Below are 15,003 nucleotides of genomic sequence, written 5' to 3' on the forward strand. Positions count from 1 at the left end.
GAACCAACACAACTAACCTGGAACAAGAATGCGGGACGCATGGTTAATGGTCCGCTTCTCGAGTTTTCGCCGTGCCCACTGAAGAATCCGATTTGAAGCTGTTCTTTTATATGCGTTGAACTGGCCGATGTCACGCATGCGCTGCCGATATCCTGTCCAAGATACGAGGTCCAGTTGATGGCAAATTCCGTGAAGTTGTCGCCTGTTCCATAAGCATGCGAAGCGCAGGTGCGATTCGGCGGTGTCCAAGAAGCAGCGACAATTGGCAGCAAAGCCATCTGGAACAAGAATGCGGGACGCATGGTTAATGGTCCGCTTCTCGAGTTTTCGCCGTGCCCACTGAAGAATCCGATTTGAAGCTGTTCTTTTATATGCGTTGAACTGGCCGATGTCACGCATGCGCTGCCGATATCCTGTCCAAGATACGAGGTCCAGTTGATGGCAAATTCCGTGAAGTTGTCGCCTGTTCCATAAGCATGCGAAGCGCAGGTGCGATTCGGCGGTGTCCAAGAAGCAGCGACAATTGGCAGCAAAGCCATCTGGAACAAGAATGCGGGACGCATGGTTAATGGTCCGCTTCTCGAGTTTTCGCCGTGCCCAATGTGTACCACTGTCCTCTCACAGTGCTCTTCGTAGAGTTAAGTAATGCATCATGACCCGGAACATCCAGGATTACTTCTTTCAATGCGTTGTTTCTGTGCACTTGTCCTCTTTTGCGTGTTTACAATAACAGAAGTGCAATTTTGTCAGTGATTTAAAACAGCGCCAGGTGGCGGCCTCACCCAAAACGTTGGTATCACTCATTTCTTACATCCAGACCAAAAATAGCCTTGCAAAGTGTCTGATTTGCCTGGATGTAACTCCATGTTCCCCAACTAGGCTAGCGCCATAAAAAATTGCTGCTAGACTAGGGCAAAGACACAACACCTGCAAAGCAGGCGACGTTAGCCTAAGTTTGACATACAATGAGTCACGCTCTTCAGCTTGTCGCACTGCTTTCTTTGGTGCCGCTCTCACCATTAACTACGACTGCTATTACAGGTATCTATTATAACAAGTGCGTGTTTTGTCATTAATTATTCACATTAGTCGTTGGGTGGAGTTGTATCACTAATCATCGACGTGTATGCACCTATGTTACATGGTGAATTAGCTGTCGAACACTAACAGACCTTGTACAAGTTATATATCAATGCACGATAAACATAGAACACGTGAGGACACACTTTTTACTTCAGTGTTATACAGATTTCTGAATGGTGGAAGGATCAACCATGTTTTTTAAAATGAAAAGGCTTTCAGCCGGAGCTCACCTAGGCTCCACTGACGTATATCTGTCACGAATATGACGCTGTAAAATATATACTAACGGGGTGCAAAGAAAAAAATTAGAAGAAAAAGCTCCGAATTCGGGCATTGAACCAGTGACCTGTCGCTCCTCAGCGCGTGGCACAAAGCACTATGCCACAGAGCGCACATTGCTCAGCATGCTAACAGCGAACCTTTTGTACCATTTATATAAAACAAGTACTTTTGGTGGTCCTCGGAGCTCAGCAACTTCAGCGCGTTTTTGTCATCAGTAGCGAGACAGCACGGGGGCTGCTATAAACGTCGTTGCACCGCGCACCTTGCTATACGCACGCGCCTCCACATTACACGATCAAAGTGCATATAGATGTTCTCTGGCACGGTCGTTCACTCGGACGCGTGCTTACCTTGGGATTTGGCCGCTTTCTATCACTTGTACTTCCATCGCAAGCTCGCTTTGAGGTTGCAGTGATTAAAGAAAGCACAAAGGCCGGTTCCCTTCGCTGACGCGGTTGTGTTCACGATTGGAGTGTGCTTTTCTCGCACGAATAGGTGATCATTGTGCCAGTTGTTTGGGCTCAACCTGTCCCCGCAGGGGCGCCTGCGCAGGTAGGCGTTTGGTGTGTAGCGACACCACGTACCCGAGCTAACGGGGGAGTTTCTACTCCCTCCCACGCCTAGCCGTGCGTGGCTTTGCCGTGTCCGGGGTAAAGGGGATCCTGGGGGTTGAGCCGACGCTAGGTGATTGGACCTTTAAGGCCCCCCGGCAGAGGCAACACACCCCTTTGGCCCCGGCTTCACGTAGACGGCACTCCTGGGCTGACCCACCCAGGGGAAATCGGCAGTCGCCTTTTCCTATCTCTCTCTTCCTACATCTTAGTCTTTTCTCGTCTTTAAATCTATCCTGTCTTCTTCTCTCTTCCATTTACTTCCGATTTTTCCTGGCGGCAAGGGTTAACCTTGTGTAATTACTCAACCTTGAGTAGCTATATTTGGTTATAGTGGCAATGTACGGCTGGCGTCTGCAGCCTTATGCTATTAAGTGCTTCAGCGTCCCCTGGTTGGACTCCATGGTGGGTGGCCGCCATTGCTGCCGAAAAAAAAGAACACTATTATGGGAACACCTGCATTTCCCCATCTCCTAGATCGTCTTCCGCTTAAGAGGGGACGCACCGATGAAATATTACTTTTCAACCAACCCAGACAATGCTTTCCGAAATTCCATGTAGTGCACAGCGAAAAGCCAACAAAACAAGCCAGAGCCATATCTCCATTTCTTGTTGCTAAATCTCTGACTGAGCTCTTTGGCCAAGGATACAAGGTTACAAAGATGGCTAGCGGAGACCTTCTCCTTGAGCTGCCAGAAAAACACCACTATGAAAAACTTGGCAGTCTCAAAGCATTTGGCAATATCCCAGTATCTGTTTCACCTCATAGATCAATGAACACCTCACGCGGAGTTGTTTCAGAAGCAGACCTTCTTGAAATGTCCGAACAGGAACTGCTTGAAGGGTGGAAAGAACAAAATGTCACGGATGTGAAACGAATCGTCATCAGACGCGACAACAAAGAAATACCTACCAAACATATAATACTCACTTTTGCATCTAGCACACTGCCTTCATCTATAGACACAGGCTACATCAAACTCTCTGTCCGTCCCTACATTCCCAATCCGAGACGGTGTTATAAATGTCAACGATTTGGTCATGGTTCGCAGAACTGCCGAGGTCAGGAAACTTGTGCAAGATGTGGTGGCCGCGGCCACCCATCTGATAACTGTGTTACCACGCCTCACTGCGTGAATTGTGACGGGGAACACGCCGCGTATTCGCGTTCGTGTCCTAACTGGAAGAAAGAAAAAGAAATCATCACTCTTAAAGTCAAAGAAAACATCACATTCAAAGAAGCAAGACGAAGAGTGTCGCCATTTTACGGCGCAACATATGCTGATGCGGCGCGTCAGGGGGCAACGCCGCACCAGCCCTCGCCACCCCTTCGGCCTGCGCAGAGCGAGCCGTTGGCTGTGGCACCTGCCCCCAAGGCGGCTGTAGCCCAGGCTACACCGCCTACTCCCAAGCAGAGACCGGAGACTCCAGAGTCTTCGGGTCTCAAGGCCTCCCCTCACCAGGCGAGGCCCAAAATCCAAACTAACAGCCCGCACGTGCGGGCTTCCAGTGCCTCCGAGAAGGCAATGGATACGTCGGCACCCTTGGTGCCGAAAGAGCGGCGTGGCTCCTTGGAGCGCGCCAAGAAAACAAAAAAGCAAATAACAGGGCCTGGTGACGGCCCTGTTAAGTGAACTCAAACTCCCCGTCTAAACAGCCACTCGCATTTTGTACACACAGCATTATTTTACATTCACCATGAACACTCAAATTATACAATGGAACGTCAGGGGCCTTCTCAGAAACCTTGACGACATCCAAGAACTCCTACACGAACACTCACCAAAAGTGCTGTGTGTACAAGAAACACACCTTAATTCAAAGCACACAAATTTTCTTCGCAAATACGTTATTTTTCGAAAGGACCGTGATGATGCCATGACATCATCCGGAGGTCTTGCCATCATAGTGAATCAAGGAATTGCATGCACACACTTACAACTCCAAACATCCCTTGAGGCAGTGGCTGTTCGAGCGGTTCTTTTTGATAAACGAATCACAATCTGCACTATTTACATCCCTCCTAGCTATCATCTGCAAAAACGTGATTTACACTCTTTAATTGATGAACTTCCGGAGCCTTATGTTCTCCTTAGAGACTTCAATGCGCATAGCAGGCTATGGGGAGACTCTCGTTGGGACGCGCGAGGTCGACTGATTGAACAATTCCTTCTCTCGTCGAACGCATGTCTCCTAAATAGAAAAGAACCAACCTATTATAATCTCGCACATAACACCTACTCCTCCATAGACCTAAGCATAGTGTCTCCATCTCTTGTGCCTCTACTCCAGTGGAAAGTCGTCAGTAATCTGTACGGAAGTGACCACTGTCTCGTAGTTTTGAGCACAACTACAGCAACTGAGTGTACACCCCGTGTTCCCAAATGGCTCATGAACAGAGCCGACTGGGAACGGTTTCATACCATCGCTCGTATAGATTGGAGTGACATATGTACTTTAAGCATTGATGTTGCTGTCGACTACTTCACAGCTTTTTTGATTGATGCTGCAACAAAATGCATCCCACAAACAAATGGGCACCCAGGAAAACGGCGTGTGCCATGGTGGAACTCTGAATGCCGAAACGCGCGCAAACAGCAAAACAGAGCTTGGAGGCTGCTTCGGAACTCACCGACAGCCGAAAATCTTGACACCTTCAAGAAAATAAAGTCTCAAGGCAGGAGAACGCGTCGGCAGGCCAGAAGAGAAAGCTGGCAGAAGTTTTTGTCAGGGATCAATTTATACACACAGGAAGCTAAAGTCTGGAACATGGTCGGTAGGATAGCAGGAAAACAAGTACACACACTTACACTCGTGGACACTCGGGGTGATACCTTGGAAGATCAGGCAAACTTCCTCGGTGCACACTTCGAACAGGTGTCCAGCTCATCCCACTATACTGACACTTTCCAAAAATACAGAACAAGAATAGAAAAGCAGAAACTCGAACACAAATGCACTAGATACGAGGCATATAATCAAGCGTTCAGTCTAGCTGAGCTGCGAATGTCTCTAAACTCCTGCAGTACTTCTGCCCCAGGTTCTGACCGTGTCGTTTATGAAATGTTAAAAAACCTACCGATCGAAACACGAAAAACCTTACTTTGTTTGTACAATGCTATCTGGTTTTCTGGCACTATCCCTAACTCCTGGAAAGAGGCTATTATAATTCCCATTTTGAAAGAGGGCAAGGACCCTTCTTTACCTTCGAGTTACAGGCCTATTGCACTCACAAGCTGCTTGTGCAAAATCTTCGAAAAAATGATAAACTGCAGACTTGTACATTTCCTTGAAACAAACAATTTGCTTGACCCATTTCAGTGCGGGTTTCGAGAAAGTAGATCCACCACAGACCACCTTGTTCGTATCGAGGCACAGATCAGGGACGCCTTCATCCATAAACCATATTTTCTCTCTGTATTCCTCGATATCGAAAAGGCTTATGATACTACATGGCGTTTCGGAATTCTAAGAGACCTGTCCCACCTTGGCGTGCGCGGAAGAATGTTCCACATACTCGAAAGTTACCTGTCAAACCGGACATTCCGTGTCCGAGTGGGCACGGCTCTTTCCCAAACATTCGTTCAGGAAACAGGCGTGCCACAAGGTGGTGTACTTAGCTGCACACTTTTTCTCATCAAGATGAATTCCTTGCACTTGTCCATCCCTCGCAATATGTTTTATTGTACATATGTCGACGACGTCCAGCTTGGCTTTAGATCTTGCAACCTGGTAATGTGTGAGCGACAGGTTCAGTTAGGTTTAAACAAGGTCTCCAAATGGGCAGAGGAAAACGGATTCCGACTGAACCCACTAAAGAGCACGTGTGTCTTGTTCTCCCGAAAAAGAGGCATGCACTCAGAACCTGACATTGAATTGAACGGTCAACGTCTGTCTGTCAATGTGGAGCATAAATTCTTAGGACTAATCTTGGACAACAAGTTGACATTCGTGCCGTACATCAAGTATTTAAAAACAAAATGTTTAAAAGCCATGAATGTTTTAAAAGTGTTGTCACGTACTACGTGGGGTAGTGACAGGCAATGTCTCATGAATCTGTATCGAAGCCTCATTCGCACCCGCTTAGATTATGGGGCCATTGTTTATCAGTCTGCAACACAAAGTGCTTTGAAGATGCTGGACCTCGTGCACCATTTGGGCATCCGCCTTTCTACGGGTGCTTTTCGCACCAGCCCCGTAGAAAGCCTTTATGTTGAGTCGAATGAGTGGTCGCTTCATCTGCAGAGAACTTACATGTCCTTTGTTTATTTCCTTAAGGTGAAAGCAGATAAGAAGCACCCCTCATACTCTACAATTAAAGACTTGTCGAGCTCCATTCTTTTTCAAAACAGGCCTTCAATGAGGCAGCCCTTCTCAGTTCGCCTGAAGGGTCTAGCTGAGGACACTGGAGTGTCACTCGAACACAGTTTAATGGCTCCTGTAGCATACCCGCCACCGTGGCAGTGGCAGACTATAGATTGCGATGTGTCTTTTTTAGAAGTTACTAAACATGCGCCTATTGCCCATATCCGAACATACTTCCTGGAACTTCAACACAAATACACACGTCCTGAGTTCTTTACAGATGCCTCCAAGTCTAACTCCTCTGTGTCCTACGCTGCTGTCGGCCCATCCTTTTCGGATGCTGGCCCTCTACATCCAGGCACAAGTATCTTCACAGCGGAAGCCTACGCGATACTTGTGGCGGCTAAACACATCAAGCAATTACAAATACAAAAAGCAGTAATTTATACAGACTCCCTCAGTGTAATAACGGCTCTGCACACTCTTAAAAAACACAAAAACCCAGTCCTTGTCTCACTTTACTCCATTTTATGCACACTATACACACTCAAACAACATGTTGTAGTGTGCTGGGTGCCAGGGCACCGTGAGATTCAAGGCAACGTGAGGGCGGATCAGCTCGCTGCATCCGTCCACAAAAGCACTGCCCCTACACCCATATCAATCCCGGCCATTGATCTTAAGCCGTCTCTCAAACGAAACCTCAGAGTATACTGGCAGAGCAAGTGGGATACACACACACAAAACAAACTACACGTTATTAAGCCACACCTTGGTCATTGGCTGCCTGTATCAAAATCGCGTCATACAGAGGTAATACTAACGAGACTCAGGATAGGACACACATACACGACACACACACACCTTTTGTCCGGTGGCGATCCACCATTGTGTGACAGATGTGGTGAAGTATTGACAGTCCTTCACATTTTAATTGAGTGCAAACAATTGGACACTGTAAGAAAACAACACTTTCCATTACCCTACCGACAACATATACCTTTGCACCCTGCAATGTTCGTCGGTAGGGAACCGCTTTTTAGTCACAAATCATTGTTAGCGTTTTTTAAAGAAATTCATAGTTTTCACATCATATACCCGGGCATCCCGTAGCATGACCTCTCCAGAGAGGTTTTTGCTGCGGTGGTTACACAAGAAAGCACTTGCCTCACGGCCCTTGGATGCAAGGGTATGAACGAGTGAGGCACTTGTGCTAATGCCATACATATCCACCATCGTCTTTTGTTATCACCAACTTTTGTCATCTATTCACACCGCACACACCTTTCACGACATGGTCATGATTTTATTACTTGTATGTTTTTACCCGCCTTACCGCGAGGAATTTTATGGCCCTTATACAGCCGCTTATCACAATCATTGTCCATGTTTTTAGTAAGATGAACTGGCGCTCTTTGGCCATGAAATGGCCCTTGCGCCATAAAACATCAAACATCATCATGGGCTCAACCTGTGCAATTGTTTCGTGCGTCTTTTTTTCTGTTGGAGCAGCGTGCTTTTAATGTCAAGCTGTAATAGGTATTGGTCTGGGCTCGTCCTTTGTATGCTCATTTCTGGCGTACTTCCTGCTTCAGGTGCGCACTGCAAGTTTTTAGCTGCTTGCCATTGTTAGCGTGACATTGCAGTTTGTTGCTGTAGCATTCATTCCTTCACCCTTACGGCGAAAGAATGCACAATAAATGCTCAACTACCTCTATGAAGACATGTTTTGTATTACAATTTTTAAAAAGAAGGATCAGCCACATTGCTACCTCAATATGGCAAGCAAAGCCATTACTCCTTTTCACTGCAACACCACAGGGTGTGTACAGGTCCTTGAAAGCTACAGAATTGTTGTTTGACCTTGGAAACCTTTCACTGTTTTGAGTCCTCATTAGAGGTCTTTTCACTGGGTTTGGCAATTTCAGCTGACAAGCACAATGCATGCATGGGGCGTTCACGATTATGTCTGCCGAAATTCGCAATGCTATGTGCCGCGGAATGGGTTCTAATTTCAAGATAAGCGCTGCTTTCCCTTCTTTTCACGAGTGCATACCCAGAGAATGAGGGCATGATGTAGACGTAGAAATTGCCCTGCGTAGACTGCAGTGTTGTGACGTTGGTCCTCTACGTAGAAGACTTTGATGTGGCCAACAGTAACATGTGACAAGGCAAAAATTATTTGACATGACAGGTTTAGTTTGTGTAGTTTATTGCTTGAATAGATGAATAACACTTGGGATAAATGAGGAGACACAAAAAGTGAAGGTGTGCGTCTCTTTGATTTTTTCCCTGTTGATCGCAACGAGATGCAGGGCTAATGTGCCTGTATTTTGCATGCTTCGTGTCTCCTTGGTTGGCACATTGAGCAGACATCAGTCCTGGAAATGAAATTATTGACCCTGTGCGTTCGAGCACTAAACATGCTTATCTATTCTACTTCGTCTAGGCAAGCGTTTTCAAACGAACGCGCACCAAGGTATTCATCCGGCAGAAACAGGCAGTAGACCACAAAATAACGCTAGTCAACAAAACAACGCCGGTCACATGCTAGGGGGTTAGACTTAATCGGGTGCGTTATGGGCACGTAAGCATTTGCTCGGATGCAGGACAGGATTGAGAAATTTGGCTTGCTATGGCTATGCGGGATTGAGCGGCTAGGGTTTTGATCTCGCCTCCTGTTGTCGTGATTTTGCACCGCTTCAAAATACTGGTTTCTTAGTTGTAATGAACCCATTGCAAAAATTCTGGTGGCCTGATGCTTCCCTTTGAACGTACAACTGCCAGCGTCAAACTAGAATTTCTCATAGGGCCTGGTGAGTGGCCCTTTAGAACCCCTCATAAATAAGTGTGACAATGACTTCATCAGCATCTTGGGTTTGGTGGAGGGGCTGCAGTTTGGATGGGGGCTTGGCAAACTCTTTAATTTTAGAAACAATAATACAGTTGAACTTGGATGGTTTGGATGGGTATGTTGATAATTATATATTAGAGGAGAAGGATTGAAGGAGGAAGGACAGGTAGGTTAGCCAGTTCTCAGACCGGCCGGCTACTCTGTGTATATATTAGAGATGCAGTAGATAAGTAGCATGCTTGTCTGCATCACTACTTTTATAGTTGTTTGTAGGCTTTGCTGTGAAACCAATGTATGTCTGTATTCATTGTCTGTTTCTGCTTGCTTAATTCCTAATCCCCGCAGGGGCGCCTGCGCAGGTAGGCGTTTGGTGTGTAGTGACACCACGGACCCGAGCTAACGGGGGAGTTTTGACTCCCTCCCACGCCTTGCCGTGCGTGGCTTTGCCGTGTCCGGGGAAAAGGGGATCCTGGGGGTTGAGCTGACGCTGGGTGATTGGACCTTTGAGGCCCCCCGGCAGAGGCAACACAGCCCTTTGGCCCTGGCTTCACGTAGACGGCATCCCCGGATTGACCCGCCTGGGGGGAATCGGCAGTCGCCGTTTCCTGTCTCCCCCTCACATCTTCGTCTTTCCTCTTACTTTAAATCTTTCCTGTCCTCTACTCTCTTCCGCTGACTTCCGTGTTTCCTGGCGGCAAGGGTTAACCCCGTGTGGCTATCCTACCTTGGATACACCATATTCGGTTATAGTGGTGGTGTACAGCTGGCGTCTGCAGGTCCTGTGCTTACAGACCCTGCAGCGTCCCCTTGTAGGACTCCATGGTGGGTGGGTGGCGCCGCTGCCGAAAATAAACCTTTTCTTATGGCTAGCTTCTTCCCCCCACTCCCTGATCGCCCTCAGAAAAGAGGGCGCACCGATGAAGTATTCCAGTTTTTTGGTCACCAGAGAGTATCCTTTCCCCGATTCCACGTTATCCACGCTGACACACCCGGCAAACCAGTGAGAACAATTTCATCTTTTCTTGTTTCAAAGTCTTTGACAGAAATCTTTCGCCCAGGATATAAAGCTTCGAGAATGGCAAGTGGTGACCTCCTGTTGGAGCTCCGCGACCAGAAACAATATGAAAAACTGCCTAACCTAACGAAATTTGCAGATACAAAATTAATAGTAACCCCACACCGAACCATGAACACCACCCGTGGCGTTGTCTCAGATGATGACCTGTTAGGGCTGACGGAGGCTGAACTCCTGGAGGGTTTCAGCGAACAGAATGTCATAAACGTAAAACTAATTAGCATGAGGCGTGATGGCAAAGAAGTCCAGACTAAACACCTGATACTTACCTTCAGTTCAGGTGTACTGCCCGACTCCGTTGAGGCTGGGTATATCAATCTTCGAGTGAGGCCGTATATAATATACCAAACCCCCTCCGATGTTTCAAATGCCAGCGGTTCGGCCACAGTTCACAGAACTGCCGTGGCCGCCTAACTTGTGCGAAATGCAGTGCTGACGAACACACATCTGATGCCTGTGAAAACTCTCCCCACTGTGCGAACTGTAACGGGGAGCATGCCGCATACTCACGGTCATGCCCAAGCTGGAAATAAGAAAAGAAAATTGTCACAATTAAAGTACAACAAAACATTTCATTTAGGGAGGCACGAAGGCAGGTGTTCTACCTGCCAGAAACCAGCTTTGCCGAAGTGGCGCGTCAGGGGGCAGCGCCACGACGGCCCCCGGCGCCTGTCTGGCACACGTGTAGTGAGCCAGCGGTGACGCCATCCACCCCCTCGGCGGTTGCAGCCAGTGCTGCTCCGCCATCGAAGAAAGACCCACCAACCTCCAGGCTGGGGGCCGCGAAGGCCTTGTCTTTAGAGGCGAGGCCCTCAAAACAACTGCAGCGCTCGCAAGAGCATGTCAGCCAACTGGGAACTGTTCCGAGAAAACACATTTTTAGATGGAGAGGACATTGCTGATTTTAATATAGACGATGCTGTGGCTTACCTAACAGATTTTATTATTGACACTGCAGTGAAATGTATTAAGCAAACTAACAGAATGACTAATAAGCGTCGCATCCCATGGTGGAATGACGATTGTCGGAAAGCGCGAAATAGTCAAAATAAAGCTTGGAGATTACTCCGAAATTACCCAACGGCTGAAAACCTCGTCAATTTCAAACAGGTGAAGTCACAAGCTAGAAGAACGCGTCGTCTTGCAAAGAAAGAAAGTTGGAATAGGTACATCTCTGGTATCAATTCTTACACCGACGAAACAAAGGTTTGGAATAGGGTAAACAAGTTAATGGGTCGGGAGTCTCACCCCCTACCCTTGGTAAATAGCCGAGGTGAGAGCTTAGAGGAGCAGGCGGACTGCCTAGGCGAACACTTTGAATACGTCTCAAGTGCATCAAACTATACAGAAACGTTCTTAAAATTGAAAGAACGCGAAGAGCGACAGCCCCTTAAATGTAAGCGTCCATCCAGTGAGTCTTACAACTGCCCATTTACATTAGCTGAACTTAAGGCATCTCTTGCGTGCTGTAACAACTCAGCGCCAGGTGTTGATCGTATAACATACGAAATGGTCAAGCACCTTCACCCCGAAGCACTAAAAACACTCCTAACTCTCTTCAATATCATGTGGGCAGCTGGGTATATTCCATTGTCATGGAAAGAAGCTATAGTCATCCCAGTACTTAAACAAGGCAAAGATCCGTCCTTGGCCGCCAGCTACAGGCCAATAGCGCTAACAAGCTGTCTATGCAAACTGTATGAGAAAATGATAAACCGGCGCTTAATCCACTTTCTAGAAAGTAACAGTATACTAGACCCCCTTCAGTGTGGTTTCAGAGAGGGGAGGTCGACAACAGACCGCCTTTTCGCATAGAGACATACATCAGAGATGCATTTATTCATAGGCAGTTCGTACTTTCGGTATTCCTAGACTTAGAGAAGGCCTACGACACCACATGGCGGTTCGGGATTCTCCGCGATCTTGCCACTATGGGCATCCGTGGGAACATGCTAAACACAATTAAAAGTTATTTGTCTAACCGAACCTTTCTCGTGAAAGTGGGAAATGCTCTCTCTAGAACTTTTACCCAAGAGACTGGTGTTCCGCAAGGGGGCGTGCTTAGTTGCACACTCTTTCTTGTAAAAATGAACTCCCTGCAGTCAGTCATTCCAAGCGCGATGTTTCATTCCGTGTATGTTGATGATGTGCAGATGAGTTTCAAATCATGCAATATGTCTACCTGCGAGCGACAAGTGCAGCTTGGAATGAATAAATTCTCTAAATGGGCGGATGAAAATGGTTTTAAAATAAACACGAAGAAAAGTACTTGCATACTTTTCTCCAACAAACGAGGGGTAATGCCACTACCAAATGTTGCGATCAAGGGAGACCAACTCTCTGTGAGCAGCGAGCAGAAATTCCTGGGAACCACTTTAGATTCTAAGCTGACGTTTATTCCCCATATTAAATATGTCAAAATGAAATGTTTGAAAGCGATGAACGTCCTAAAACTCCTGTCACGTACAACATGGGGTAGTGATCGAAAGTGCCTCTTGAAGTTATACAAAAGCCTTGTCGGGTCACGCCTTGATTATGCCTCTATAATTTATCATTCCGCAACACCAAGTGCATTAAAAATCCTAGACCCCGTTCACCATCTGGGTATCCGACTTGCAACTGGTGCTTTCAGGACCAGTCCGATCCAGAGCCTCTATGTAGAGTCGAATCAGTGGTCACTTCACCTGCAGCGATCCTATAGCAGTTTCACATATTTTTTAAAGGTACGCGCAAACATCAAGCATCCATCTTATTCAACTATAAACGATATGACCGCTGCCACCCTTTTCCATAATCGCCCCACAGTGAGAAAGCCGTTCTCTTTGCGTGTGAGAAACTTAAGTGAAGAAATGGGTGTTCCGCTGCTAGAACTTTGTCCTACGCCCACAGCGATACTTTTACCCCCGTGGCAGTGGCAGCTTATACACTGTGACACCTCATTTGTCGAGATCACTAAACACGCACCAAAAGCACATATTAAAATGCATTTCCGAGAACTCCAGTCTAAGTACTCATGCGCAGAGTTTTATACCGACGCTTCTAAGTCGCATGCAGGGGTGGCTTATGCAGCCGTTGGACCATTCTTCTCGGAATCCGGTGTGCTGCACCCGGAAATAAGCATATTTACGGCTGAGGGTTATGCACTATTGTCGGCTGTGAAGCATATACGGAAATCAAACATACAAAAATCAATTATATTCACAGACTCATTAAGCGTCGTAAATGCATTAGGATCACTTTTCAGATTGAGAAATCCGGTAATAACTGAGCTGTATTCCGTCCTATGTACTGCGTACATGTCCAACCAGCTTGTTACTATTTGCTGGGTACCTGGCCATAGAAGCATCGAGGGCAATGTGCTAGCTGATGAAATGGCCACCTCAATTATATTGCGCGCTATTAACTCCACCGCTACTGTCTGCAACAGACCTAAAACCCTTCCTACGTAAGAAACTGCGAAACCACTGGCAACGCTTGTGGGACACAGAAACAAATAATAAGCTTCACTTGATTAAGCCGCGGTTGGGTTACTGGCCCTCCGCTACAAGAACACGGCGAACTGATGTCCTATTCTGTCGCCTCAGAATAGGACACACTTATGGTACCCATAGCTTTCTGCTGACTGGCGATGAACCTCCTACTTGTGGTAGATGTGGTGAGAGGCTAACCGTCCTCCACGTCCTCCTGGAGTGTCCTGAAGCTGAAAGTGAGAGAAAGAAATATTTTGCTTTAGCATACGGCTATAATCTTCCTCTGCATCCGATTATGTTTCTCGGTGAAGAGCCGCTCTTTGATGCAAAATCAGTTTTAAGCTTTTTAAAGGATGTAGTATTGAATGTTTTTAGCCCAACATTGAATGTTTTTAGCCCAACAGGTTCGTAGCGCATTCTCTGTTCAGAGGATGCCGCTGTGATAGCAGCTTTCAATGAGCCCAGGCCTCCATGCTCTTGTTTTAAGGGCTCTGTCGAGGCGCTGGTGCTCCATGCCAAGTTTTTATTTCACATACATATCACTTTTAAACCATTTTGTGTTTCCATAGCACACATCATTTGTCATTGCCATATTTTTACTATATATATTTTTTTATGCACTTACAGCGACTGTTTTTAGGCCCATTTACAGCCACGTCACATCTGTTTTATCTACACTGAACATTGCACTGAACATCATCGCTCTGGCGCTCTTTGGCCACATCTGGCCCTTGTGCCAATAAACTCCACTAATCAATCATCAGCTTAATTCCTAATGGAAGTTTATACAAGGCCTCTGCTTTGTTGCTTCTTGCACCTTTGATTTTGAGCTGTAGGTTATAAATTTTTTCTTGTAATGAAAAGTAGGCAAGCCCATACGTTTTGTGAATGACGCAGACCAGAAAAAAAAATCTCTTGCAGCTTGAGTGAACTCAAGGTCGGTAGTTAGTAAGGAGTGTTAAATTTTTTTCAGGTTCTTAGAACAAACATGTAGGAGCAGTGTGTGTTGTCCATTGCAGTGCTGGTGGAGCGTGTTTTTCTTCGCTTTGTGACGGCCGAGAGTGACGAGCAGTTTGAGTCTGTGCTTTCCAAGTTTCTGCTTCCTGTCTTGGGCAAACTGAGCAGCCCCCATGAGAGCATTCGCAAGAAGGTCTGTACCCCTTTGGTGTTCTTTTTTTTTTTTTTTGCAGTCCTCATTATTCATTTTTTCTTAAGACTGCTTCATAAAGTTCAGGGCAGTTGTAGATCTCTGGGGGTGCTACTGTTCAGAAAACAAAAGGAGACATTGCTTAATGGCACATCACAAGGGATTTAATTACAAGC

The 15,003-nt window shown here is 46.6% G+C and overlaps 1 protein-coding gene across 8 annotated transcripts in view; it reads left to right on the forward strand.

Moving 5' to 3' along the window:
* The window catches only part of LOC119178803 (proteasome adapter and scaffold protein ECM29), an 881,180-nt gene that overhangs the window by 9,308 nt on the left and 856,869 nt on the right, over positions 1–15,003 (forward strand). For all 8 annotated transcript variants that reach the window (XR_012895350.1, XM_075895092.1, XM_075895224.1 and 5 more), the window contains exon 2: positions 14,700–14,830. Coding sequence is in view for 7 of the 8 variants with exons in the window: in XM_075895092.1 (XP_075751207.1) it covers positions 14,700–14,830 (131 nt within the window). In the remaining variant the exon portion in view is untranslated. The remainder of the gene's footprint in view (positions 1–14,699; positions 14,831–15,003) is intronic.

This window comes from Rhipicephalus microplus, chromosome 1 (genome assembly GCF_043290135.1).
Source record: "Rhipicephalus microplus isolate Deutch F79 chromosome 1, USDA_Rmic, whole genome shotgun sequence".
NCBI classification, from domain to species: Eukaryota; Metazoa; Arthropoda; class Arachnida; order Ixodida; family Ixodidae; genus Rhipicephalus; species Rhipicephalus microplus.